General features: G+C 38.0%; 1 protein-coding gene across 1 annotated transcript in view; it reads left to right on the forward strand.

The window, feature by feature from the left end:
- si:dkey-237i9.1 (SEC14-like protein 1) overlaps positions 1-26,077 on the forward strand; it is a 155,282-nt gene that overhangs the window by 73,090 nt on the left and 56,115 nt on the right. The window contains exon 8 of the mRNA XM_056246136.1: positions 10,477-10,666. Within this exon, the coding sequence (XP_056102111.1) occupies positions 10,477-10,666 (190 nt within the window). The remainder of the gene's footprint in view (positions 1-10,476; positions 10,667-26,077) is intronic.

Below are 26,077 nucleotides of genomic sequence, written 5' to 3' on the forward strand. Positions count from 1 at the left end.
CAGTTCCTCCTTGAACACATCTTGATTTTTCCGTAGCACATACTGCAATGTTAACTCTTGCTGCTCCATCTTATTTATACTGACACAGTTAATTCCCAGCTCCTTTATCCATGCCCTGCCTAACAGGTTTGAACCTGGCCCTGTTACCACCACTACTGGTAGCTGTTTGACTTGGTCTTGGGACCTCACAGTCACCCTTGCCGCTCCTAGTGTTGGTACTTTTTCGCCCGTATAGCTTTTCAACGTCATTGAGCAGTCGTGCAACTCTTGGGTGTCCCCTGCGGTCCATAACTTGTCATATTCAGCCTTTGACAAAATCGTCACGCTACAGCCAGTATCCACTTCGAATTCCACAATGTTCTCATTTATGTTAAGCTGCGCAGTAATGGGATCGATTTTCGTTAACTTTGGCTCTGTTAGATTGTACATCGTAAATACATCTTCATCACTCGTGACATTTTGCACAGATTCACTTATGTGATGCGCCGACTGATTTTTATCGTTTCTAAACCTTCCAGACTGCTTGTGCTTCCCTCTTCCCTCCCCCTTAAGCCACTGGTCCGCCAGAGGCGAGGATTTGCACTCTCTTCAAATGTCCCTTTTTACCACAGCCATGGCACTTTTCATTGACAAAACGACAGTCTCTTGCCATATGTTCACCCCCACACCGGTAACATGTCAATGGTGTTGCTTTTCCTTGCCATTTATGGTTTGACTCCACATTATGCACTAGCAGTTGATTACTGACATTACTCCCGATGCCCTCCACAATTTTCAATTGCAAATCACGGACATCCCTATTTGCTGTCTCAATGGCCAGTGCCACTTTCAACGCTTTTTCAAATGTGAGCTCAGGCTCCGCCAACAATCTCCTCTGCATGCGATCGTCCGCTATGCCACACACGAGCCTGTCGCATAGCATCTCTTTTAACTTATCGCCATAGTTGCAATGTTGCGCGAGCTCTCGCAACACTGCCACGTACTCCATCACAGTTTCATTCACGGCTCTAGTCCCTGAATTAAACTTAAATCTTTGGACTATTTCACTGGGCTTTGGGTTATAATGCGACTGCAGCAGGTCCGTCAAATCTTTATATGATTTTTCGCCAGGCTTGTTCGGGCTCAATAAGTTCCTCATTAAACTGTATGTCCGACTGCCAACAGAGCTTAAGAATATTGCCCTCTTTTTTCCTCATCCTCAATCCCATTCGCCACGAAAAAATGTACCAATACCTCGACGTATTCCTCCCATGTTTGGGTCTGATTGTCAAAAGCAGTAAGTGTTCCTACCATCGCCGTAGCCATCTCGACGTTTTGGTTAGTGTTAGCTGCCTCGTCAATCCACTTCCGTCAAATTTCCGCGTGATTGACTCACAAGCTTCTTCCGAGCTCAACCGCCATCATCGTCGCCAAATGTAGTATCCTCAGTACTAATCAATAAACAGCAGACATCGAGGTAGCTTTATCTGGGAGTTTACTGAACACCGGACATCCATACAAACAGTGCCAGCCAGTACAAAACATGAGCCTGCAGATTCTTCCTCGGCTATATACCCCCTACTCCTTTGACTCTCCTCATCTACCACAAATATATAATGTCTGTGACATTTTAAAGATTAAGTTTATATAATATAACAATTAGGGATGCGCCGAAAGGAAAATTCTGGGCCGAAACCGAAAATTCTTGATGCATTTGCCCGAAACCCGAAACCGAAAATTACTTTTTTAAGTATTAATTTCTTATTTTAAATACTTTTTTGTATGATAGTATTGTTATTAGACTGTTATTAAACGAAATTTGCTATTTTCAGCCGATAATTTTCGGCGGCCTAAATTTCGGTGCATCCCTAACAACAATTATAAATACAAATAACTTGAAACTTTATATACAAAGCTAAATTATCTTTATGCTTATTAGGATTGACATTTCATCTCACTAGTTCTCACTAGTAGCTCTGAACAGCCATAATAATGCGTTACGGACTGTTAAGGACATATTAAATCATAAGGGCATATGACTATTTCTGTGATCCGTTTCAGGAATACCATATATCAGTGCATATCCAATAATTGCAATAATATTTGTGCTTTGTTAGTTTTAATATGAAAAAGGTCTCAACTTTCAAATTCAGTCGATTTTATAACAAAATTCAAACAATAGTTGGCGCTCTTTAATTAGGCGTGATAGATTTATGTAGCGCCTCAGTGGCAGATCAAGCGGATCAAGCGCACATGATCCTCTCTTTGCCAGTTAGCCTACAGGACGAAATATGAATATCAGAAGGTATATGATACAGTACAACTTACAGAAGCATTACTGTGTCTCATAAGACACTTCCCCCACGTGATGTCGCGTTTTCACCTCTTGGTTAAAACATGAATATTTATCATAATTGCGATAAAGTTGACAAAATAATATTACAATAATTTTGACACGAAATACAATTTTATTAATTTGACTCGCGACTGTGATTTGAACTGCACAAACTGGCTGAAAACCGTGCGATCATTTAGACAAAACATAAAACTGACATGATTGCGAGTGTGACTCAGTCACACCTACGGACAATAGTGTCAAACAGTTCACCTGACTGTGGAGGAAACCTGCGATTTGAACTCCTATATGATAAACATTAATATTTGTGAATGTATTTTAACAAGCAGTTCTGTTTCTGTTTTCTGTGTAGGAAAATCATGGTCTCTATATTGAGTCTTGAACAACGCACACGCTTGTCAACATAAGAAATAATCTAAACATTTAAAATAAAGCGATTTAGTATAATAAAGTTGATTAATTGTGTAATCTTACCATACTGGTATCGCAGATTTCAATATTTGGTGGTTTATATGCCTGCTTGAGATCTCTGAAAATTTTAAAGCAGTCTTTTAGTGCCGCTTTAAGAGCGGACATGTCCGTAACGGAGAACTGTACATAACAGCTTATTTTTATCAGTTCTTTTGTCTTTGGGTCGTTAGATTTCTCTCAGATTTCTGCTCGTTCTAAATCAGATATAGATAATGTAGCACAGGAAAGATTACATTTATATTTAAATGCATTAGTGAGAGCGCTATTGCGTGTGAATTAATTCTAGCTGGCAGCGTCTCTCTACTAATAGTGAAGCTGTGGGTGTTAGTTACTAAGAAATATATGCTAGAACGTTTCAGTTTCTAAGCTATTTTATTGATAAATCACAGAACAGTGTTGACAATACATTTCTGTGTTACTGAATGTTTCAGTTAGTGCGCGATCTTCATGTGATATGCAAGCGAATTTCTGTGTGTGCATAATGCAGCAACAGTTTGGAATAGCGATAAACTGTACAATAAGCTGTTTAAAACATGAATTCGTGCGATCAATTTTGAGCATCCGGAGGGTATAATCAAACATATCTTGTGGAGCGCTATGAGTATGCATTTATTTGTCATTTTAACTGAAACGGAGCACAAAAGTGGACTTCAAAGATATCTTATCCTGTGGTGTTCAAGCTCGCACAAGTCCTGAAAAGTGAAGCCAACGTATCTTGATCGCCCCTCGGTGGTTGTTCTCAGTATAGGTCATAAACCCCACCTCCCCATGAAGTCTAATGGACGTGAAGGAAACTAAACAATCAAATTACACTTGAAATGATTGTTTTCCAAAGATGTTTTCTGTCATTTTAGGTTGTTTTTATCACACTGATGTAAGTTTAAGTGTTCGTTTTTTAAAATAAGTTTCGTCTTAGTTATTTGATGCTATAAAAACGGGAATGTGACGTCATGATTGACAGCTGCTCTAAACGAAATAGTCACTGAGGCACCAACTGACTTTTTGGGGGGGATTTTCGGGAGGAGATTGGAGCTTCAGCTTTAGTTTCTACATGTCCATAACTGTTTATTTCACACTGACATGAGTTGTTCTGCAGTAAACTGTACTAACGGTTTCTGCTGGAGTGTGCGCGGGATATTGATATCGCGGCTCCACTTCGTGCTCAGTAGGCTACTGCGCAGATTCGGGTCCCGCGTTCACTACTGCGCAGAATCCGGTCCCAAATCTGCGCAAGATGTCAGTGAATGGAAGTAAAATAATATCAAATGTTTTTGAAACCAAAAAGTCTGTTGAATTGCAGTACTTGAAAAATAAATAGGCGCATTGCATTAACCCAGCTTCCATTTTAATGCATTGTATTTTTAGGGCTTGCATTTTTATGGGCTGAAATTCAACATGGTTGAATATTTAAGCAGTGAATATTTCAATTCAAAACATTCAAACACTTTTCATTATTAAAAATGCAATAATCCATATTCACCTTTCATATTTCGCTTCCAAAATATTCGAACTGTTTAAAAATGCAACCTATAATATTCAACAGGCAATTTTCCATTTTATTGCGCTTTGCAAATTCAGTATCACAAATTTAGTGGTTCAAATTCGACAGTCAATTCAACGTTGACATCCAGGAACTGCAGGAAAAGCAGTAGATTACCGAGCATAATCTCCATCTGCTGTTAGTCGACCTCACCAGCAGAAAGCGCACAAAAGCGCGTGTTGTTGAAGACCAAAGCAACAGTTAGAGCAAGCCATTCATTCATAAAAACTCATTTACACAGGGTATCCGCGGGTCCTTGAAGTCTTAAAAAGTCTTAAATTAGATTTTAAAAATTTATGGCCTTAAAAAGTCTTAAAAAGTCTTATTTTGACTTATGAAAGGTCTTAAATTTTCAATGGCAATTTGAGTTAGACATATCTAAATGTTTTCCAAATTAAAACTATCTAATTAGCGTACTTTTTTATTTACTATTCGTTCTTTGTGGATTTGCTCGTTCACGTGACATTTCGCGTCACATTCGCGCCAGCATTACGTCTGTCTCCTGCACGCGAAACAGCAGGAGAGGAGAAGAAAGCTGGTTAATTTCAGTTCAATTGTAAGTTCATTCTTTATGTGCGTAGTGGTGTGCGATGTGTATTGTCTATTATGATATTGTAATCATTGTTTTACTTTAACGTTAACTATGTATGAGGGCGCACTGCGAGCTGACATCGCATTTGTCTCTCATGCTTGCTTTCACTGCGTGATGTGTCAGTGCAGTTATAGGTATGTTCCCTAATAGACGTATAAAGTTTTTGTATTTTATATATCATATGTTGTTATCATACAATATTACATCAGCAAGAGGGCTGTTTTCCCGTGCACAAAAACGCAAATATGATATTTATTTTATATAACAGTTAAATTAACATTGTTACATTTTATAAACAATATTGTCAATATTGTTTGTTTTCCCTTTATTTCGCTGACGAGAATTTCAAAATGAAACCGTAGCAGAGTCTCAATGCAAAAGACAGCGATGATTTCTTGACTGAAATCCGCGTTTTGAACGAATCATTTTAACGATTCAATGAACAATCACTTGCAGTTCCTGAATGAATCAGCCGTTTGAACAAATCGTTTGAATGAATGACTCCCTGAGACAGTGACTTGCCGCCACCTACTGGCGGGTTTAGTTTCACATTTAAAGTACCCTGTAATTAAAATGTTACAATTAGAAATCAGTTCATATTTAAATATTGAATTAAGAATTGAAAGAATTGAATATATCATAGCTTTATTTATGCAATTGTAAATGGAGTATAAATATATTAATGCCAGTTCTGATGCTGCTTCTGTGTCTCCTCTGCACTGCAAAGATGGATTTTGATTTAATATAACTGGTAACAGTGGTATTGTGTTATTATTCTAATATAATTTAATTTGAATGTTAGAATTTGACATAAAAGGTGATGCATACCTCTAAGTAAAAAAAAAAAAAAAAAGTCCATATATGGGTGAAAATGCCCCTGGAACTCAATTTAAGGTTGCAAATATTGCCCTTTAATAAAAAAATGTTAATTCCTTTCACTGCTGTGAACTGACCACTGCATAGAATATGGAAAATATGAATATCTTCGTGAGTCAGCTGTCAACAACAGGCCTAAACCAGCCATGGTACCAGTACACAAACACAATCAGTAAAATATCATCTAATTATCATCAACAAAACTTTGAAAATATTGAGACATTTTTTTTTCAATATTGCGCACCCCTAATGTAAGGTATTAATTTTGATTTCTTCAGGTCTTAAAAAGGTCTTAAAAAGCCTTAAATTTGACTTTAAAAAGTGTGCAGATACCCTGTTTACAGCAAATGAGCATGCATTAAGTTTTTGTGATGATTATCTGGGTCAGTTTATATGAGAAAAAGATGATAAACACACAAAAGCTTTGTTTTATGTTTCATTCAATAACTTTATTGTTACTTTCCCTGTGTAGGGATGTGTTTGAAATGTTTTGAATTGAAATATTCACTGCTTAAATATTCAACCATGCTGAATTTCAGCCCATAGAAATGCAAGCCCTAAAAATACAATGTATTAAAATGCAAGCATGGTTAAAGCTGCAGTAGGGAGTTTTGAGAAAACGTTGACTTAGCCTGAAAATTTGAACAAGCACAACTTACAGGTCCCACCCCCTTGCTCTCTGCTGCGCTACAGCCCTCCCTCCACAGCTCGTCCTCCACAGCGGAGCCCGTCGTGAACGCGCAGGCTAGTAAACAGGGCCACCGATGACGGCGGATAAAAAGTTATATGGCACATTCACTAATAGGGACTAAACGTCAATAATATGCTTTACATTGACCTGCCCATACTTTGACTACAAACTTGGTCCTCAAATCATTATGTATTTTCCAATAGCCTACATGTAATTTTATAACGTTGCACTCTTTCTATAAGTTATAAATAGCTAGTAAGATAACGTTAATATAACAGTAACTAACGTTACAATTACAGTATGTAAGTAATTATTCTAGCGATATATAATGCTAGATAAGGTGTGCTAGTACATTATTTCAGCAACATGACAAGCCAGTGAATTAGCAGGTTTCAATTGTTGCTTAGCAGAGTGCGTGACATTTTATCTACATGTTATGCAGCTAGAGTTTTGACACCGAGTCAACTGTGTAATTCTTTCTTTTTCGCTTGTTTATCGTCATCAGTCTTTTTCCTTTTACCTCTTTGTTTGATGAGCAGGTTTCACTCGAGAATTGGCAGTTTAGGTTGTTTCTCCGTCATAAGCACAGCTGCAGCACGCCGGCAATCTTGAGTTTGAACGACGGCTCGCGCTCCAGCGCTCGCGCTGTGCAAGAGAGGGGTGTGATCAGCGCGTACACGAGCGTGATTGACAGTGCTAAGACACTCCTCCTGGCTCTGATTGGTTGTTTCTGACCGGGAGCGTGTATTTCTTGCAAATGGCAATAGGACCACTGGGAGGAGCCAGAGGAGCTTGATTTTTACACAGATTATCTGTCTCATATTCTACTGTCAGGACATAATGACAGTTTTAGCAAATACATGTTTTCAAAAGTTACCTACAGGAGCTTTAATGCACTGCATATTTTTTTCAAGTAGTGCAATTCAACAGGGTTTTTTGTTTCAAAAACATTTGCCATTATCTTAATTCCATAACAGCGCCATGTTAGGACTTTGGCGGCTTCACTTTTCACCAATGGAAGAGAGTAAAGGGGCGTCGTCCATCTTTTTTTACAGTCTATGATGGCGCTCTATAAATGCCATGAATGATTAGCGACTAGTCGACGTCGTCAGGCTTAAAGCGTCATGGCAGAGCATTAAAGTCGACTAGTCTGTTCAACCCCTAGTACACAACCACCCTATAATAGTAAAAATCCATCCACTCCTCTTTTTTTTTAATCATAAGCAGTGTCTCAGAACAAGCTGTTTGCAGATTGTAATGTCACAATACTAAAATTATGACTTCGATACGATACCGGACTAAAATACCAAGTAATTGAAAAATATGACAGAACTTACAATTCATTGTTTTATAAATTAATTTAAAAAAAACTAAAAACTCACTTGACCAACATGTTCCTGCCCTGCTTTTTGACCATTCCCTCCCATTTATTTAAAAATAATAATAATAATAATTGCATGCCAGTGTGAGCGTCCTTACAGAGATTTTTGCAACAATCACATTATTATCAATCATGTTAACATTTTGCTAACCTTTCACAATTCAAGAGGTTGGGATGATCAAAATCTTATTTCATGATATGAGTCATTTAATATTTTTTAGATGTAATTAAAAATAAGCAAACAATCAAATTACAAACAATATGACAAATACTATAAGAGACAAATAAAATAAATAGTGCTTAATTTCTTTTTTGATTGCTACTGTTAAATACTGTAGCTGAAAAAATAAAGTCTTCGCTCTATTAATTAACTATAGACTGATTCTTAATAAATATATTACATTTAATCAGTCAAGCATTGGGTGATTGTCTTTTTTCTTTTGTACATTAATCACACAGAATATTAGTTAATTATGTCATTAATTACTCATCCTCATGTCGTTCCAAACCCATAAGACTTTCGTTCATCTTCGGAACACAAATATATATATTTTTTTATGAAATCCGATGGGCCGGGGGGGGCTCCAATGACAGCTATTTAATTAACACTTTAAAGGCCCAGAAAGGTAGGAACGACATTGTTAAAATAGTCCATGTTACTACAGTGGTTCAACCTTAATTTTATAAAGCGACGAGAATACTTTTTGTGCACAAAAAAACTAAATAACGGCTTTATTCAACAATTTCTTCTCTCACGTATCAGTCTCCGTGCTGCTCATGCGACGCATGCGCGTGTGGTGATGATGCAGGAGCTGGCGTTCTAACACATGACCAGGAAACGCAGGCTGTTTTTACAAGCAGAGGAAGACGCACGCTCAACATAAAACAGTTTATAACTATGTCTGCAGATTTCGACACAGAGGATGAATTGCATTTTTTTGCACAACCGTACTTATTCGAACCAGAATATACAGAGAACGAACTAAAAGAGATAGAAGAGGCTGCAACTCAACCACAGCCACAAGCTTCTGAAAGACAGAGCAATGGAGAGCTGGTGGTGTAGATCATCAGTGCCAAGCGATGCCTACTGAACAGGAGAGTGTGTGCTGCATCGATTGTGATTTTGTCATGCCGCATCTTGAAAGTTTGGATAATTCAGATGATGAGATGACACATGTATCTCGCTGTATAAGAGAGGATCCCGGCTTTTCACACGCATGCGTCTTGGTGCTCTCGTGAACGCGCATCGGAGACTGATACGGAAGAAAATAAATTGTTGAATAAAGTTGTTATTTCGTTTTTTTTGGCGCACAAAAAGTATTCTCGTCGCTTCATAAAATTAAGGTTGATCCACTGTAGTCACATGGACTATTTTAACAATGTCTTTCCTACCTTTCTGGGCCTTCAAATTAAATGTTATATGTATTTAATGTTAATTAAATAGCTGTCAATGGAGCCCCCCCTGAGCCATCGGATTTCATCAAAAATATCTTAATTTGTGTTCTGAAGATGAAGGTCTTACGGGTTTGGAATGACATGAGGTTGAGAGTAATGACAGAATTTTCATTTTTGAGTGAACCATACCTTTAAGACCTGCACGGACCCAATACATTGGAACACATCCGATTTCTTTTTACAAACTGTTTAAGTTCACTTAAGACATAGCGACTGTGTTTACGTGAATACTCGCCAGGACATGCATTTTAACATATATTTTTGATTATTCAAACCTAATAATCTGCGAAAAAGGACTGAAGTTGCCATCACATGCTGTCTGAAAGGCGTGTGCTGTGCACGCGCTTCAGGTCTGAGCCCGGCAGCGCGAGCACGTCCTGCGCTTTATTTTCTCATGCATGCATGTTTCTTTGTTACTTATTGTCACTTATCACTTGAAAATACACAGGCAAGTGTGCTGAAGCAGGTTGGAAATAAACTTAGCAGGACAGTGGGTCCCCAGGAGCAGGGTTGAAGACCTCTGATCTAGTTAATAGAAGTACTGCATAAATAAACTGATGAACAAATATTTATTACAATATTTACTGAATTCAATCAAAAAGTTATCTATCACATTAATTTAGTTATGTAAACAAAAGTGCATTTAATTTTTTCCCCTGCCCTGCACGTAATGTCTGTTATAGGGACATACATTCCGAAGCATATCAACATCTATTCCAACAGTGAAATGATCAGTTTTAACATCTGGTCACCTTTTGGGTGTGTTCACACTTCAGTTCTCTTGCTTCTCTTGCCCCGCACTAAAAAGAAAATAGTACAGTTAGTCCTGGTTCACTTAGCATTCACACTGTAACACCCACATTTAATCTCACATTCACTTTTTTAACACCCGACCCAACCTAAAGATTAAAAAAAAAAAACCTGGTTTTAAGATGCATGTTTTGCGACGGAGCAAAACTGAACATCCAAAACAATGCTGTGTGCTGGGCTAAATTCTTGTTTGGTGCGCACCAGGGTTCAGATGGCAGCGTTCACAGATATTCAAATGAACTGCCAAGTGTGAACACACCCTTAGTCAGTGGCAGTCGACAAACCCACCTGTCTAGCTTAGTTGTTGGTCCTCCTTTCCTCTCAGATCCCAAAAGATGAGCATATTCTACGGTTCCTGCGTGCACGGGACTTCAACATAGATAAGGCACGGGAGATCCTTTGTCAGAGTCTGACGTGGAGGAAGCAGCATCAGGTGGACTACCTGCTGGACACATGGAGCTCTCCTCAGGTGTTGCACGATTTTTACACCGGTGGCTGGCACCACCACGACAAGGGTGAGTGATGTAATGCCCTGTCAGCTAAATGTATTTTTCATTAATGCATAGCCAATACATACCGGCTTAATGATGGGAACAATTTATTCATGACAGTTCATAAAATGTCAGAACTTTCGCACTTTCATGCGAAAGAGACTCAAAATACTCCGTCAATTTTAATCACAGATAAGTGTTATACATCATTCAAAACTGGTTTAGTGTCTACTTTTATTTGTGTACACTCACAATAAAAACAAAATGTTGTGCTTTTCGGAAAATAAAGAAACAAACAGCATTCTGCTGTCTTTCTCTCAGTGAAGTCCATTCTGATACATATCAGAAAATGAACTGTAACTTCAAATACTTGCCACACATATAAATGAGAGATGCTATTTAGAAAGCTTGAAGTGTCTACTTTTAAATGAAGTAATTAATATTGAAGTGATTTTACTTTTGTCCATCCAAGGACGCTAAGTAATGTAGTGATTGGTACTCACATCACCGCTGATGTTGTGATTTTTGGATTACTCGTCACTTAAGGTGTGGTTATGAGTACACCAGATGTATTTCATGAAACTTTTACCTTGGCAGTATGAGAACACCCCCAACAGGAGTCTCTTCAGTCATTTAGATTTAATATAAAGTGGAGGGAGTTGGTCAGCTGATTTATCTGAAAGATTGGTGAGATTGCTAACTTGTAGAGCCTCTTCTGTATTATCAGCACAAGGAAGACACAATTATAATAAAATAAATTTTATTAACAAAAATTAATCAAGTGATTGGAGTGTGGCTATGAAAGAGTTACGTTGTGTTATGGAAAGATAAACTATTGTTTATCTTCTCTGAAACTAATAAGGTAAAGACCTTATCATGCATCTAACAAATAAACAAAAGTTTATTTGTTATTAACTTGCATCAGCTAAATTACCTCTAATGTAAATTAGAAAATTATATACTGATACTAGGCTTGCTACGATAGTCTGTGTTACCTGTGCTCAGAAGTAACACCGGTTACATCTCTTGCCCACCATGGCACCGCCCCCCACTAAACTGAACATGTCTGCTTTTCTACTTAAACAGCCTTCTTGCAGACTGAAAACGATGGGTGAAAGAGCTTTCTCTGTGGCAGCCCCCAGGTTGTGGAATGCACTTCCTTTAACTGTTAGGAATGCTACAACATTAACGAGTTTTAAGAAACTGTTAAAAACCCATCTTTTTTAAGAAGGTGTTTGTGTCTTAATTGGTGTATGTTAATGTATCTTAATTGTTAATGTATTTACTTTGGTACTGTACTTGTAGCGCTTTGGGTACAAGAAAAGCGCAATATAAATAAAATTTATTGTTATTATTATTAATAAATCGTGAGCCGAACGAGACTCGCCGCACAGATCAGCAACAGGAGCCGCTGACTGACAATGTGACTGCGGAATATTTGGTGTCAAAGCGAAATGTAAAAGCGCCTATTTAAGCGAATTTGTCATTGCACTGTTTTGTTGTGTTTTTCATTAAGAATAATAGGCGAATGAACTAACCATTCAAGTAATCCGGCCCAAATTGGCGCTAATTTGAAAAATTCTTGCTCTGTTCTGCTCGCTCCACTCCCGTTGACACGTGTGGCTGTGCACATGTTTGTTTCGTTTTCAAATTAGCACCAATTCAAATTAGCACCAATTCACAAAAATGTGAATGAGATTAAATAAGGTCTTTACCTTATTAGTCTTTACCTTACAACAACAAAACAGTGCTGCTCCACACATTATGAATGCCCATGCAAATGCACGCATTTTACGTTTGCCTTTAAATTGGCGATTTAAAAGCCCCCTTCGGTGATACCAGTATTACCGGTGTTGTCACACGTCGATTAACCGGTGGGAAAATATCCTCACCGTCACATCGCTAACTGATACTATACAACAGTGCCATGGTCTCTGGAAAGAGGTTTGGTAAAGTGATATTTACGTTCCTCATGGTTGAATGAGCAGTCCGATGGCGGTGATGTCTACCACATTGTTGTGCTGGGTGACAATGCAGTGGGGAAAGGAGCTGGGATCCGTTTCAATAGCCTTGAACACAAAGCTCTGTGGGATGCTGATCTACTGGAGCACCAAGGGGTCCTACAATCTGAAACACGCAGATGAAACCCTGAAGTAGGTGCAGAAGGTTCTTAATCTGGAACACGCTGACGATGGTACCTTGAAGTAAAGGTTTACTCTCCTTAGCTTAAACTTGTTGCAAATGTCTTTGTGTGTCTTCTGTCTTTCTGGGCCAGACACTCAGAACTTGGTCAATCCACTTTTATCTCTTTGGCATGGAAACTTAGGACGTTCTGTAGTCGTTGTTACTGTTTCGCTAGAACAAAACTCTGAATGTATTGTTTGTTAATGTTTCTTTTTTCACAGACTGGAGGCTCAGAACGTGGTTGTATCTGTAGATACAGAGCTGTAGACTCGTGGAATCTGTTGTTGTCTCTCTCTGGACGAACCAGAGTCTCAAAACGGTGTATCTGTTGTGTCTCACCTTCGCAGGCCTGAGACTCAGAACTTTCTATCGGTTGCTGCCTTCCCTGCGACAGGCCGCAGGCTCAGAACGTGGTTGATCTGTTACAGTCTCTCCCTTGCTGGCCAGGACTCAGTGATCTGTTTCTGTCTATCCACTTACAGGACAGACTCAGAACGGTATATCTGTTATGCATCAGCTTTGCAGGCCGGGACTCAGAACGGCATATCTGTTATTTCTCATCCTTGGAGGACAGACTTAGAACAAGGAGTGTCTGTTGAAAGGGTACCTTTATCCCTTTCCGATGAGGAGGATATTGCAATTTGGTGCTGCAAAGCAATATTTTTGAAAGGGGGGCGTTGAGGTGTTCTTGGGGTTTGTTTCATGTGAGTTTATATCAAAGATTTACAGGGTGAAACTCGTGACTACATGCAAAAGAAAATGGTCTGCAGCATTCTAACACTGTGTCTACACCGGCGCATCATGCATCACAGTGAACGTACCAAGCGTGCGGATCCAGTGTGTCAGAAATAGAACGTAACAATGTGAACAGAATCACTGATTTTAATGGGTTGCATGTGCTTTTGGCACGACATGTCACGCCATTCGCGACCGGTGTATTAGACAGAGTGTAACCTGCCAGTTTATACCATAGACCAGGGGTCTTCTACATTTTTCAGGGCAAGGACCCCTTAGGCAACAGAGACATGGAGCAGGGACCCCCGATAAAAAATCTGTCAAACAGAGCTATCTATTAACCCTCTGGGGTCGGCTATCGCGCCGGCGCGACGAGCTCACTTTTTTCCATATCAGTGCAAAAGAGACTCAAATTACTCTGTTGATTTTGATCTTAAATATATGTGTTGTACATCATTAGATCCTGTTAAGTGTCTATTTTTTTGTGGATACTCACAATAAAAACAAAGTGTTCTGCTTTTTGTTAAATAAAGAAAAATAAACATGATGCGAATTTTGCCTTCTCTCTGTCAGTGAAGTTCATTCTGAAACGCGTCCGAAAATGAACTGTAAGTAAATACTTGTCACACAGGCACGAAAGATTTTTCGTTATGAAGCTGAAATTCTCTTCTTTTAAATGAAGTAATTTATATAAAAAAACAAATATTCTCAGTTTATGTAATTTGTATGAAAAGAGAGAGATGTCAGTCTTTTTCCTTTCAGCTAATTATAGCGCATGACGTGTTAATGTGACCACGCCCACTGAGAGCGCGCACTATTCAAACGCAAATGTTGAGGCAAGCCATGAAAACGCCCACATCAGCTGGATAAGACCTCCAAAAAGTTACCTCAGAAGTGCTGGTATAGTTTCTTTTCGAGGAGCACGGATCCAGCTGATGAAGTAAGTTTATTCTTAAGTGCTTTGTCCTAATCGCGTTATTGAATAGTGTCTGTAAACTGCACAAAGACTGTTTAAATATGAATTGTTTACATATGTACATCGCATCTGTGCGTTCATTCACGCTCGCTCCTACATTAGTAAACGTTATTTTTATATGAACACATCCAAACTATATTGCTATAGCCTACTGAGATTTGTTCTAATCGCGATATAGAATAGTGTCTGTAATGACAACATTTTGTTGACTAGTTTTGGATAGATTATTAAGTTTTTACTCTAAAATAGACATCAAATAAGCTTTTGTTAGACAGTTTCTGCTCATATGTTAAATATATAGTATGTTATGTCATAAACTAATCAACTGTTATAGTGTTTGTTCCAATGCAAGCTAGGCTATATCAAAATAATGAATCCTGAACTTTGAAATATGTATGATAAAATGTATTGGCCTACTTTAAAAAAGACTTTATAAGAGATTTATGGAAAAAGACAATTTTCTTTTCAAGATGTTTCCAACTCTAACTTTGAACCAATTCTATAACGCCCACATAGCCTATTTGAACAGGATTTGTTTCCAGGTATGACTAAAAATGTGCTTTTGACTTTAATTTATATTTTGATTTTATATATATATATATATATATATATGTGTGTGTGTGTGTGTATATATGTGTATATATATGTATATTGTCCTCGCATTCTTTCTTGTGTAGGGATGGGAATTGATAAGAATTTAACGATTCCGATTCCATTATCGATATTGCTTATCGATTCGATTCCTTATCGATTCTCTTATCGATTCTCATTGGGTGAGGGAATACTTACTTTGCTGATGCAAGTTAATACTTATTCCCTCACCCAATGAGAATCGATAAGAGAATCGATAAGGAATCGAATCGATAAGCAATATCGATAATGGAATCGGAATCGTTAAATTCTTATCAATTCCAAACAAATTGTTTGTTTGTATTAACTCGCTTTAATATCTGATCAGAAGACAGCACAGAGTATTAGGGGTGTGAACCTACACTGGTCTCACGGTTCGGTTCGTTTCGATTACGATTATCATGTCATCGATTCATGCACTGCATCATCAATTTTCAATTTTACTTCAAAAGTGATGTGTGTGTGCGTGTTCGCCTGTTCGGGAAGTTACAGTGACAGAAACAGTTTAAGTTTCATGGGACTAAAGTCTGTTTATGCCATTAAGAAAATGAAATTCTGTAAAATAAATTTTGTTTAAAAAAATGTTAATTTAAAAGCAGTGCTCATTCATCAGTGTATAATGTTACACGTGTTGCTGTGTGGCCAAATGTTTCTGCATATTGGAGGTAGTTCTCCCCATTGACGAAATGGAAATTTTACACGCGTTGCAAGTGACCATATTGTTATGAAGCGCCCTCATACTTTCGTTGAGTATGTGCGCGAGTTTGTGTGTGTGTGTGCTCGCGTCTCATATGAGTATGTGCGTGGAGAGTTTGTGTGTGCGCGCGCGCGCGTCTCATGTGAGTATGTGCGTGGAGAGTTTGTGTGTGTGCGCGCGCGTCTCATGAGTATGTGCCTGGAGAATTCCGCGCATCTCGTGTGTGTGGAGTTTGCGTGTACAGTATGTGCGTGAGCGACTTTAGGTGTGTCGTTGTGCATTTCATATGTATTTGTTTGCGCATTCAGCAGTATACATGTATGTTTGACTAGCAGTATATGTGTATGCAAATGTTTCATGCGTGCGTGAATGAAGTTTGATTAAGCTCTAGACGGCGCCTCATATAGCCTATTGTCGTCTTTTCGCGTGAAATATTACCAAACTGCAGAGCGCTTCTGCCTCGATGCCATGTTTGCTGCGTTCTGAACCAAAATAACGCAGCGCGTGTGTGACGTCATGACACATTTGCAACGAGCGGAACCGATAAGAGGAATCGTTAAGCAGGCATGTTAACGGTTCTAAGGAATTGGTTCACTGGGCACCGGTTCTGAAGAAGAACCGGTTCTCGATTCCCATCCCTATTCTTGTGTGACACACCTGAATGAAAGGCTCATTATGCGGGTCTTTGTCTTCTCAGGTGAGAACCACCTAATTATACATGAGGGGGTTGGGCCATTCACGCCTCCACGCATATTGCCTTTCCAAACAAAAAAATGTTTTTCACAATTTAAAACAATCTATTGTTTTATGTGAATGATTAGGCAGGATCATTTTCAGATCATTTTGAAGCAAAAACTCTAGGCGACAACATCCATTAGTCAAAAGTCTTGTGGACAGATATTTAGTATGTGTTTTGTGGCCTTATTTCAGAAACTTTAATTTTTTGTTTTTTCAATAACCATGCATAAACAATATTCTCTCAAAAATACAAACATGTACATACATGTTGCTCACATATTATGGTAGCCCTGTTTGTGCTAAATAGAGAGTAATTTCACCTGTGCCATTAATATGTTTATAAGCAACTGAAAAAAGCACAAATATCAGGTCACGTCAAAACATCTCAAGGACCCCAAAAACACCTTAGACCCCAGAGGGTTAAGCATATAACCTTCGATATAACTGTATTATGATCAAAAATAAGTTATATTATGTTAAGACAGTAGATCAGAACTATGCACATTATTGCTGTTGCATATGCATCACTGTCTGTATATTACTTTTCATTGTTAAAATTGAGATTTATGCATCATAATAAACATGTTGCGATAAACATCACAATTCATTAGTTTGAAGTTGTTGTAAATTATTTTAATGGGTTTGCAGAGTCATCATACATTTATTTTATTAATCAGATGGACAATTCAACATTTACCTGAACCTTAGCTACAAGTTTACTAAAACTTGGACAAGTAAGAATTAAATCACTGAGGATGTGAAATTTGTGCGAGTTCTCCAGTAAAGTGCATGTAAGCAACTGCTCCACCTTAACAAGAATAGCAATGTACAGTCAGACATTTAAGATTATTTACAAGTCATTACTTTCACAAATAATTTGAATGGAATTTAAAACATGTATTAGTCTGCATTTAGCCTACATTGTGTGTATCTATATTTTGACATACAGTAGGTAGTCATCCAGAATGCCTATTACCGCGGCGCTAGCTGTCGCGGCAAAGTCACCGCAGCAAAAATAAACCAGTCACATTTCAAAGTTATTCGCGGAATGACTGCCAGGTGGCGCAAAGGGACATTTTGCAAAACAGCAGCAATTGCCGCATTTTTAAACGTAAGTGGGGCTAATGTCAATTAACAGTAAGGATGAAATAATAAAACTATAATTTCCAAATAAGCCTACAACAAACATGAAAAAAAAAAAAAGCTATTGACATTTGCTGTACAGTAATGAAACAACCTAATATTTGTTGGAGTTGAAACTGCATGTTATAAAGTAATAAAGGCATGTTATAAAGGCTCCTGTCTGCCTTGCTGCTGGTTTGGGTGTGTAGCGTCTGTAGCTTCGTATATCTTTCTGTTTGGAATCATTATTTACTATCATTCCCTGTTGTTTATACTGCTAAATATAACTTACTCAACATCACATATTAACCTGACATCGCTAGCTTCAATCTAAATCGTTGCTAGCACAACAAGCTACTATTCGCTAGCCTGTTAGCGTGCCATCCGTGCGCTCATTTATTTATTTAGCTCGCGCCTTTTACAAATCCATCAAAGCTGTGGTAAGTAGAATCAGTCAACAAACACGGTGAGTCATGTCATCATCTCATCTTATTGTGACTAGCACTTCATGTAACGTGTAGCATAGCCCTTTCTGTCAGCATAGGATTTACATGTGATAAATGCAGGGAAATAGTCAGGTTGACGGAAAAGATTTTCAGATCTAGATACACGCATCCAAACTTTAATTGAGGTTAATTGTTAGAGTGCAAGGGCCTTAGAAACTGCTTTGGATGCGCCTAGCTTAGTGAACACTGTACATTGTTCGGTTCTGGCTGAAGTAGAGCCTGTGGAGCTGTAGTCGCGGGACCATAAATTCTGATCGTAATCGTAAATTCTCTAAGATTATTATTCACGTCGGCACAAATGATGTTCGAATTAGGAAATACAAAAAACTTCCAAACCCATCTAAGGTTAAAAATGTAATTGATGTTCAACAAATAAAAAACAGATTTAATACAAATGAACAAATGATAAAGCTTGGGTTGCTGAATATTCGATCCCTTATTTCAAAAGCACTTATTGCTAATGATATAATTAGAGACTATAACCTAGATGTGCTGTGTATGACAAAAACCTGGCTAAAACCAAACGATTACATTACTTTAAATGAGTCCACCCCCCAAGATTACTGTTATAAACATGAACCTCGTTTGAAAGGCAAAGGGGGAGGTGTTGCTGTAATTTATAGCAATATTTTCAAAATTACTAAGAAGTCTAGTTTCAATTATAATTCTTTTGAAGTGTTGGTGCTTAATGTAACAATATATAGTGTAAATGAATCACGTTTGATATTTGTGCTGGCTACTTGTATACAGGCCACCAGGGCACCATACAGACTTTATCAAAGAATTTGCTGACTTTCTATCAGAGTTAGTACCGGCTGCAGATAAAGTCCTTATTGTTGGTGATTTTAATATACATGTAGATAATGAAAAATATGCATTGGGATTGGCATTTAACACGTGTCAGGACCTACTCATTGTCGTAATCATACTCTGGGGCCAGTTGTTCAAAACATTTAATCTGGATCAAAATGATCCGGATTTGGAAATCCCATTTTTTTCCTATTCAGGATCAGGTAACCCGTCTTACTTTCATGCCGGTTTTTCAAAGCAACATTGGACTGGATCACCCTGATCCAGATACACAGTTTTCAAGATTACCAAATCCGGATTACCAGTGCTCTAAATGGGACAACATATCACAATGTGGGCTACCAGCTATGTAAAGAACAGGTAGAAGAGCCAACATGGGGCAGGGCTCCAGACTAACTTTTTTTACTAGGAGCGCTGTTGCCCCTGACTGAAAATTTTAGGAGCACAAGCAAAAACAATTTGGGGCATACCTTAAATCAGCTTGCAATGCAATTATTCAAATTTCCCCCAAAATAACTGTAATACTGACAAATTCTTTAATAATAAAGAGACGTAACGTACAGATATTACGATATGCAGTTTTATTTTAAGTTCACAGGGCTCCAGACTCAAATTTGAGGGCAGCATCACCTCAAATGAGAACTCACACTGAGTTCTACAAAAAGAAAAAAAAAATTCTGGTAGCACTGGGGCTGACAATAAATCACTAAGCTTAATTTAGGGTGTAGATGAAATTAACTTTTGTTATTATTATCATTCATAATGTCTTAATATTAATTAAAAAACAAAAGGAGTGAAAAAAATGTATATTAAGGAGTGAACATAGCCAATAAACATCCTACTGTTTACAATGGTATTTTTTTTAAAATAAGAGTTATCCAACATTTTAAAATGTTTAGTTTTAGGATAATCTTTGAAGGATGAACAAAAAATGTGTTGGTCATCACATAAATAAATTTAAAAAAGCATTTATATATGATATCTTGAAGTGCTAGAAAAGATGTGTAGGCTGCGTTTGACTATTTCTGTCACATTATCATATTTATGGTTAGACTTACTTACTACGTTAGCCTAAATCCATGGTGAATGTTGCTGATTTGTGGACTGAAAGCCTTCTATAAGTTTTTCTCCTGGTTTCCACGTCAGCACTGTTTGATCTGATATCTATGGTTTATAACAGAACTCTGCGCCGAATCGGATTGTTTCTCACTGGATCTCTTAGCGATGATGTTATTAATTCTGAGGCGAATTCAATGGATTTCTTCACTGGATCTCCTAGTAACAGTGTCGCGTGTGCGAGATCGGCCCGCGACTAGCAAGTTCGGGTCTTTATTTTACTGTCAATGGTTTGGGGCGCTGCTCCATTGATATACATAAGAAAGGTTATGCGCTGCTCTGTCTATTATTGGTCCGGAATAATTACCGTAACGGTCCGTGAAGCATCAATGAGTGGCGTATTTTCGTTCCACTTTCATTTTGTTTGCATTCGCTGCTTGGTAACGAGTCGACAGATCGCTCATTGCTCAGACGCACATAGCAGCTTGTGATATTTGTCTCCGTCTCCTTCCCACAGACACGCGCGCTCTCTATTCTTGTCACACTCACTCATTCCAGATTCATTGACGCGCCCCTTCCATGCTTAACCATGCGTTTAACGTGAGGCAAATTTACTGGTCGCACATGTGCGACTGGATGTAAAATTCAATCGCACACTCTCAAATTTTAGTCGCAAAATGCGACCATTTGGTCGCAGTCTGGAGCCCTGTGGGGTCACTGTAAGTGTTTCTTATTTTGAGACAAAACACAAAAATAACATAAACATCACTTCCATTCATAATTTATTTTATGACCCCTCATCTGAGCCACTACAAATAAAAAACAAATATACATTAAAGGATTAGTTCACCTCAAAATAAAAATTTCCTAATAATTTACTCACCCCAATGCCATCCAAGATATCCATGTCTTTCTTTCCTCAGTGCAGGGCTCCAGACTAACCTTTTTTACTAGGAGCGCTGTTGCCCCTGACTGAAAATTTTAGGAGCACAAGCAGAAAATTTAGGGGCACACCTTAAATCCGCTTGCAATGCAATTATTAAAATTTCCCCCAAAATAACTGTAATACTGACAAATTCTTTAAGAATAAAGAGACTTAACGTACAGATATTACGATATGCAGTTTTATTTTAAGTTCACAGGGCTCCAGACTCAAATTTGAGGGCAGCATCACTTCAAATGAGAACTCACACTGAGTTCTACAAAAAAAAATTCTGGTAGCAGTGGGGCTGACAATAAATCAGTAAGCTTAATTTAGGGTGTAGATGAAATTAACTTTTGTTATTATTATCATTCATAATGTCTTAATATTAATAAAAAAACAAAAGGAGTGAAAAAATGTATATTAAGGAGTGAACATATAGCCAATAAACATTCTACTGTTTACAATGGTATTTTTTTTTTAAAATAAGTGTTTAAATGTTATCCAACATCTTACAATTTTTAGTTTTAGGACAATCTTTGAAGGATGAACAAAAAATGTGTTGGTCATCACATAAAAAATAAATTTAAAAAAGCATTTATATATGATATTTTGAAGTGCTAGAAAATATGTGTAGGCTGCGTTTGACTATTTCTGTCACATTATCATATTTATGGTTAGAGTTGCTTACTACATTAGCCTAAATCCATGGTGAATGTTGCTGATTTGTGGACTGAAAGCCTTCTATAAGTTTTTCTCCTGGTTTCCACGTTAGCACTGTTTGATCTGATATCTATGGTTTATAACAGAACTCTGCGCCGAATCGGAATGTTTCTCACTGGATCTCGTAGCGATGATGTTATTAATTCTGAGGCGAATTCAATGGATTTCTTCACTGGATCTCCTAACAGTGTCGCGTGAGCGAGATCGGCCCGCGACTGGCAAGTTCGGGTCTTTATTTTACTGTCAATGGTTTGGGGCGCTGCTCCATTGATATACATAAGAAAGGTTATGCGCTGCTCTGTCTATTATTGGTCCGGAATAATTAACGGTCCGTGAAGCATAAATGAGTAGCGTATTTTCGTTCCACTTTCATTTTGTTTGCATTCGCTGCTTGGTAACGAGTCGATAGATCGCTCTCAGACGCACATAGCAGCTTGTGATATTTGTCTCCATGTCCTTCCCACAGACACGCGCGCTCTCTATTCTTGTCACACTCACTCATTCCGGATTCATTGACGCGCCCCTTCCACGCTTAACCATGCGTTTAACGTGAGGCAAATTTACTGGTCGCACATGTGCGACTGGATGTAAAATTCAGTCGCACACTCTCAAATTTTAGTCGCAAAATGCGACCATTTGGTCGCAGTCTGGAGCCCTGCCTCAGTGGAAGAGAAAATAATTTTTTTGAGGAAAACATTTCTGGATTTTTCTTAGAATAATGGACTTCAATGGCAACCAACGTTTTGAAGTCCAAATCAATGCAGTTTCAAAGGTCTTTGAAGTGCTTCAACGGGCTGTGCACGATCGCAGCTGAGGAAGAGGGTCTTATCTAGCGAAATTATAGGTCACTTTAAAAAATATATATATATATATATATGTGTACTTTTTAACTACAATTGTTCGGATTGAGCTGATCTGCAACGTCATCACGTTGAAAGGTCACGCTCGATGTCGCCGGCGCCGGAGGAAGTACCCCCCCACTGTTTACAAAGCGACCGTGCGAAGGAGGATAGTTCAAATTGTATTGTATGTTGAATGACACATTTATGACTATTATTGTTTAAAATGGTCCTTGTGTGTGTGTATCCTGGGTGTTTAAATCTCATCGAGCGTGACCAAATACATTGTGGATGTTTTGAAAACGTCTTAAAAAAATGGCTAAATGTCCAATTGTTAACAAAATAAAGAATGTTCATATATATATTGTTTTTGTGTGTTATTGAAATCTGTTTGGGGTATTATTTCATGGGGACAAGATTTTTTTTTTTTTACTTTACTATACCGAATAGCTTAATTGGTAGCCTATGTCTACTTTATCCCTGTTACAACGGTTACACAAGTCAAGTGCAAAATATAAATAAAAGTATATACACTAAATTACACAAATGTATTTTACCAATTTTAAAGTTTTACTACATTTTCTTCCTAGAATCCACCTTGAAATCCTACCCCCTGTTGGGATCAGGATAATCCTGTTTTTTTGGATCAAAGTTATCCAAATCCTACTGACAAGTTTTGAACAACACAAACTGAAGGTTTGATCCAGATTAAAACTAGGATTGGATTCTGTGATCTAATCTGATTTCAGATTCCTCCTTTCCCTTTTGAACAACCCATTTTCAAGATTTGATCCAATCCGATAACCAAAATCCGATCAGTTTACCTTTGAACAACTGGCCCCTAGATCTAATAATATCACATGGAATCAATGTTGATGCTATTGAAATTCTGCAGCAGAGCGATGACATCTCAGATCATTATCTAGTTTCGTGTAAACTTCATTTAGCCAAGGTTGCAAAGCCGACTCCATGTTACAAATATGTTAGACCTATCACTTCTGCACCTAAAGATTGCTTTGTTAATAATCTCAGTTTGAAAATGAAAATCAGTTTCATCATCTCAGCATCCTAGATAGCTTAGAAGAACTCAATATTGCGACAGAAACTTTTAACTCTCTCTTTTCCACCACTTTAGACACAGTTGCTCCGTTGCGCTTAAATAAGATTAAAGAAAATAGTCCAACGCCGTGGTACAACGAGCACACCCAGGCCCTTAAGAGAGCAGCCAGAAAAATGGAGCGAATCTGGAAGAAAACAAAACGAAGTATTTCGCATTTCATGGAAGGAGAGCTCGATTGCTTACAGAGAGGCCATAAAATCTGCTAGATCTGCTTATTTTTCAACCCTATTAGAAGAAAATAAACAAAACCCTAGGTATTTATTTGAAACAGTTGCTAAACTAATGAAAAATAAAGCTTCAAGTCCAGAAGTTTCCAAGCAGCACAACAGTAATGACTTAATGACCTTCTTCACTTATAAGATTGGTAATATCAGGGAGAAAATTATAACTATGCAACCGTCTATTACAGCATCGCATCAGGGAGTGCATTGTAGTCTCCCCAAGGAAAAATTCGATTCATTCATTGCTATAGAAGAGGAAGAATTTTCTAAACTTGTTAAATCATCTAAATCGACAACATGTTTGTTAGACCCTATACCGACTAAGCTATTTAAAGAGATGCTTCCAGAGGTCATAGATCCTCTTCTCAATATCATTAATTCATCTTTGTCACTAGGATATGTACCAAAAACTTTTAAGCTGGCTATGATTAAACCACTTGTTAAAAAAACGCAACTTGATCGTACAGAATTAGTCAATTACAGGCAGATCTCGAATCTACCTTTTCTGTCAAAGATACTAGAAAAGGCAGTATCCTCACAACTATGTTCCTTTTTAGAAAGAAATGATATCTGCGAGGATTTTCAGTCAGAATTTAGACCGTACCATAGTACTGAGATAGCTCTCATCAGAGTCACAAATGATTTGCTCTTATCCGATCGTGGTTGTATCTCGCTATTGGTGTTACTCGATCTTAGTGCTGCATTTGATACTATTGACAACAACATTCTTTTAAATAGACTCGAAAATTATGTTGGCATTAGTGGAATTGCATTAGCATGGTTTAAATCATACTTATCTGACTGTTATCAGTTTGTAGCAGTAAATGAAGAGATGTGTTATCGATCACAAGTTCAGTATGGAGTACCACAAGGTTCAGTACTGGGAAGGTTGCTGTTCACTCTGTACATGCTACCCTTAGGAGATATCATTAGGAAGCATGGCATTAATTTTCACTGTTATGCTGATGATACTCAGCTCTATATTTCTTCACGCCCTGACGAAACTTACCAATTCACAAAATTAACGGAATGCATAGATGATATAAAAAATTGGATGACTAGTAATTTCCTACTACTTAATTCTGAAAAAACAGAGATTCTAATTATTGGACAAAAAACTTCCTCACGTAATAACCTAGAATACTGTCTAACACTTGATGGCTGCTCTGTCAAGTCTTCGTCGTTGGTTAGGGACCTGGCTGTGCTCTTTGATAGCAATCTTTCATTTGAAAGTCACTTGAATAGTATCTGTAAAACCGCATTTTTCCATCTTAAAAATATATCTAAATTACGTCATATGCTCTCATTGATGAATGCGGAACAATTAGTTCATGCGTTCATGACATCAAGGCTAGATTATTATAATGCTCTACTGGGTGGTTGCCCTGCACGCTTAATAAACAAATTACAGCTGGTCCAAAACGCAGCAGCTCGAGTTCTTACCAGAACCAGGAAGTATGACCATATTAGCCCGGTTCTGTCAACACTGCATTGGCTCCCTATTAAACATCGTATACATTTTAAAATATTGCTAATTCCTTACAAAGCACTAAATGGTTTAGCTCCCCAGTACTTAGGCGAGCTCTTAACGCATTATAGTCCTTCTCAAAATTCCGGCCAGTTGATAATACCTAGAATATCAAAATCGACTGCGGGTGGTAGATCATTTTCCTATTTAGCACCAAAACTTTGGAACAGTCTTCCTAACATTGTCCGGGAAGCAGGCACACTCCGTCAGTTCAAAGCTAGACTAAAAACACATCTCTTTGACCTTGCATACACATAACACACTATAGACTTCCATAATTCAATGTTAGGCTGCATAGATTAGGTCAGCCGGAACCGGGAACACTTCCCATAAATCCTGATGTACTCGTTACATCATAAGAAGGATGGCATCTACGCTAATATTAGTCTCTCTGTTTATCCCGAGGTTTACCGCAGTCCTCCGTATCCAGGCCGTATCCAGATCTGATGAAGGACCTGTGCCTGGACGCGACGACAACGCAGTCCTGAAGTGTCAACTAGTCCCTCCCCTGTGAAGGCCTCCTTTCCTTTACCTCTGTACAGATAATCGTTGTCGGGATAATTCCGGTTCGCGTGGCTACGCCGAAGCGATAAAATTCCGTATTTTAAATTAAGGCCAGACAAGTAGT

The sequence above is a fragment of the Rhinichthys klamathensis genome, unplaced genomic scaffold, assembly GCF_029890125.1.
Source record: "Rhinichthys klamathensis goyatoka isolate OS25496 unplaced genomic scaffold, OSU_Roscu_1.1 h1tg000036l_1, whole genome shotgun sequence".
Lineage (NCBI taxonomy): Eukaryota > Metazoa > Chordata > Actinopteri > Cypriniformes > Leuciscidae > Rhinichthys > Rhinichthys klamathensis.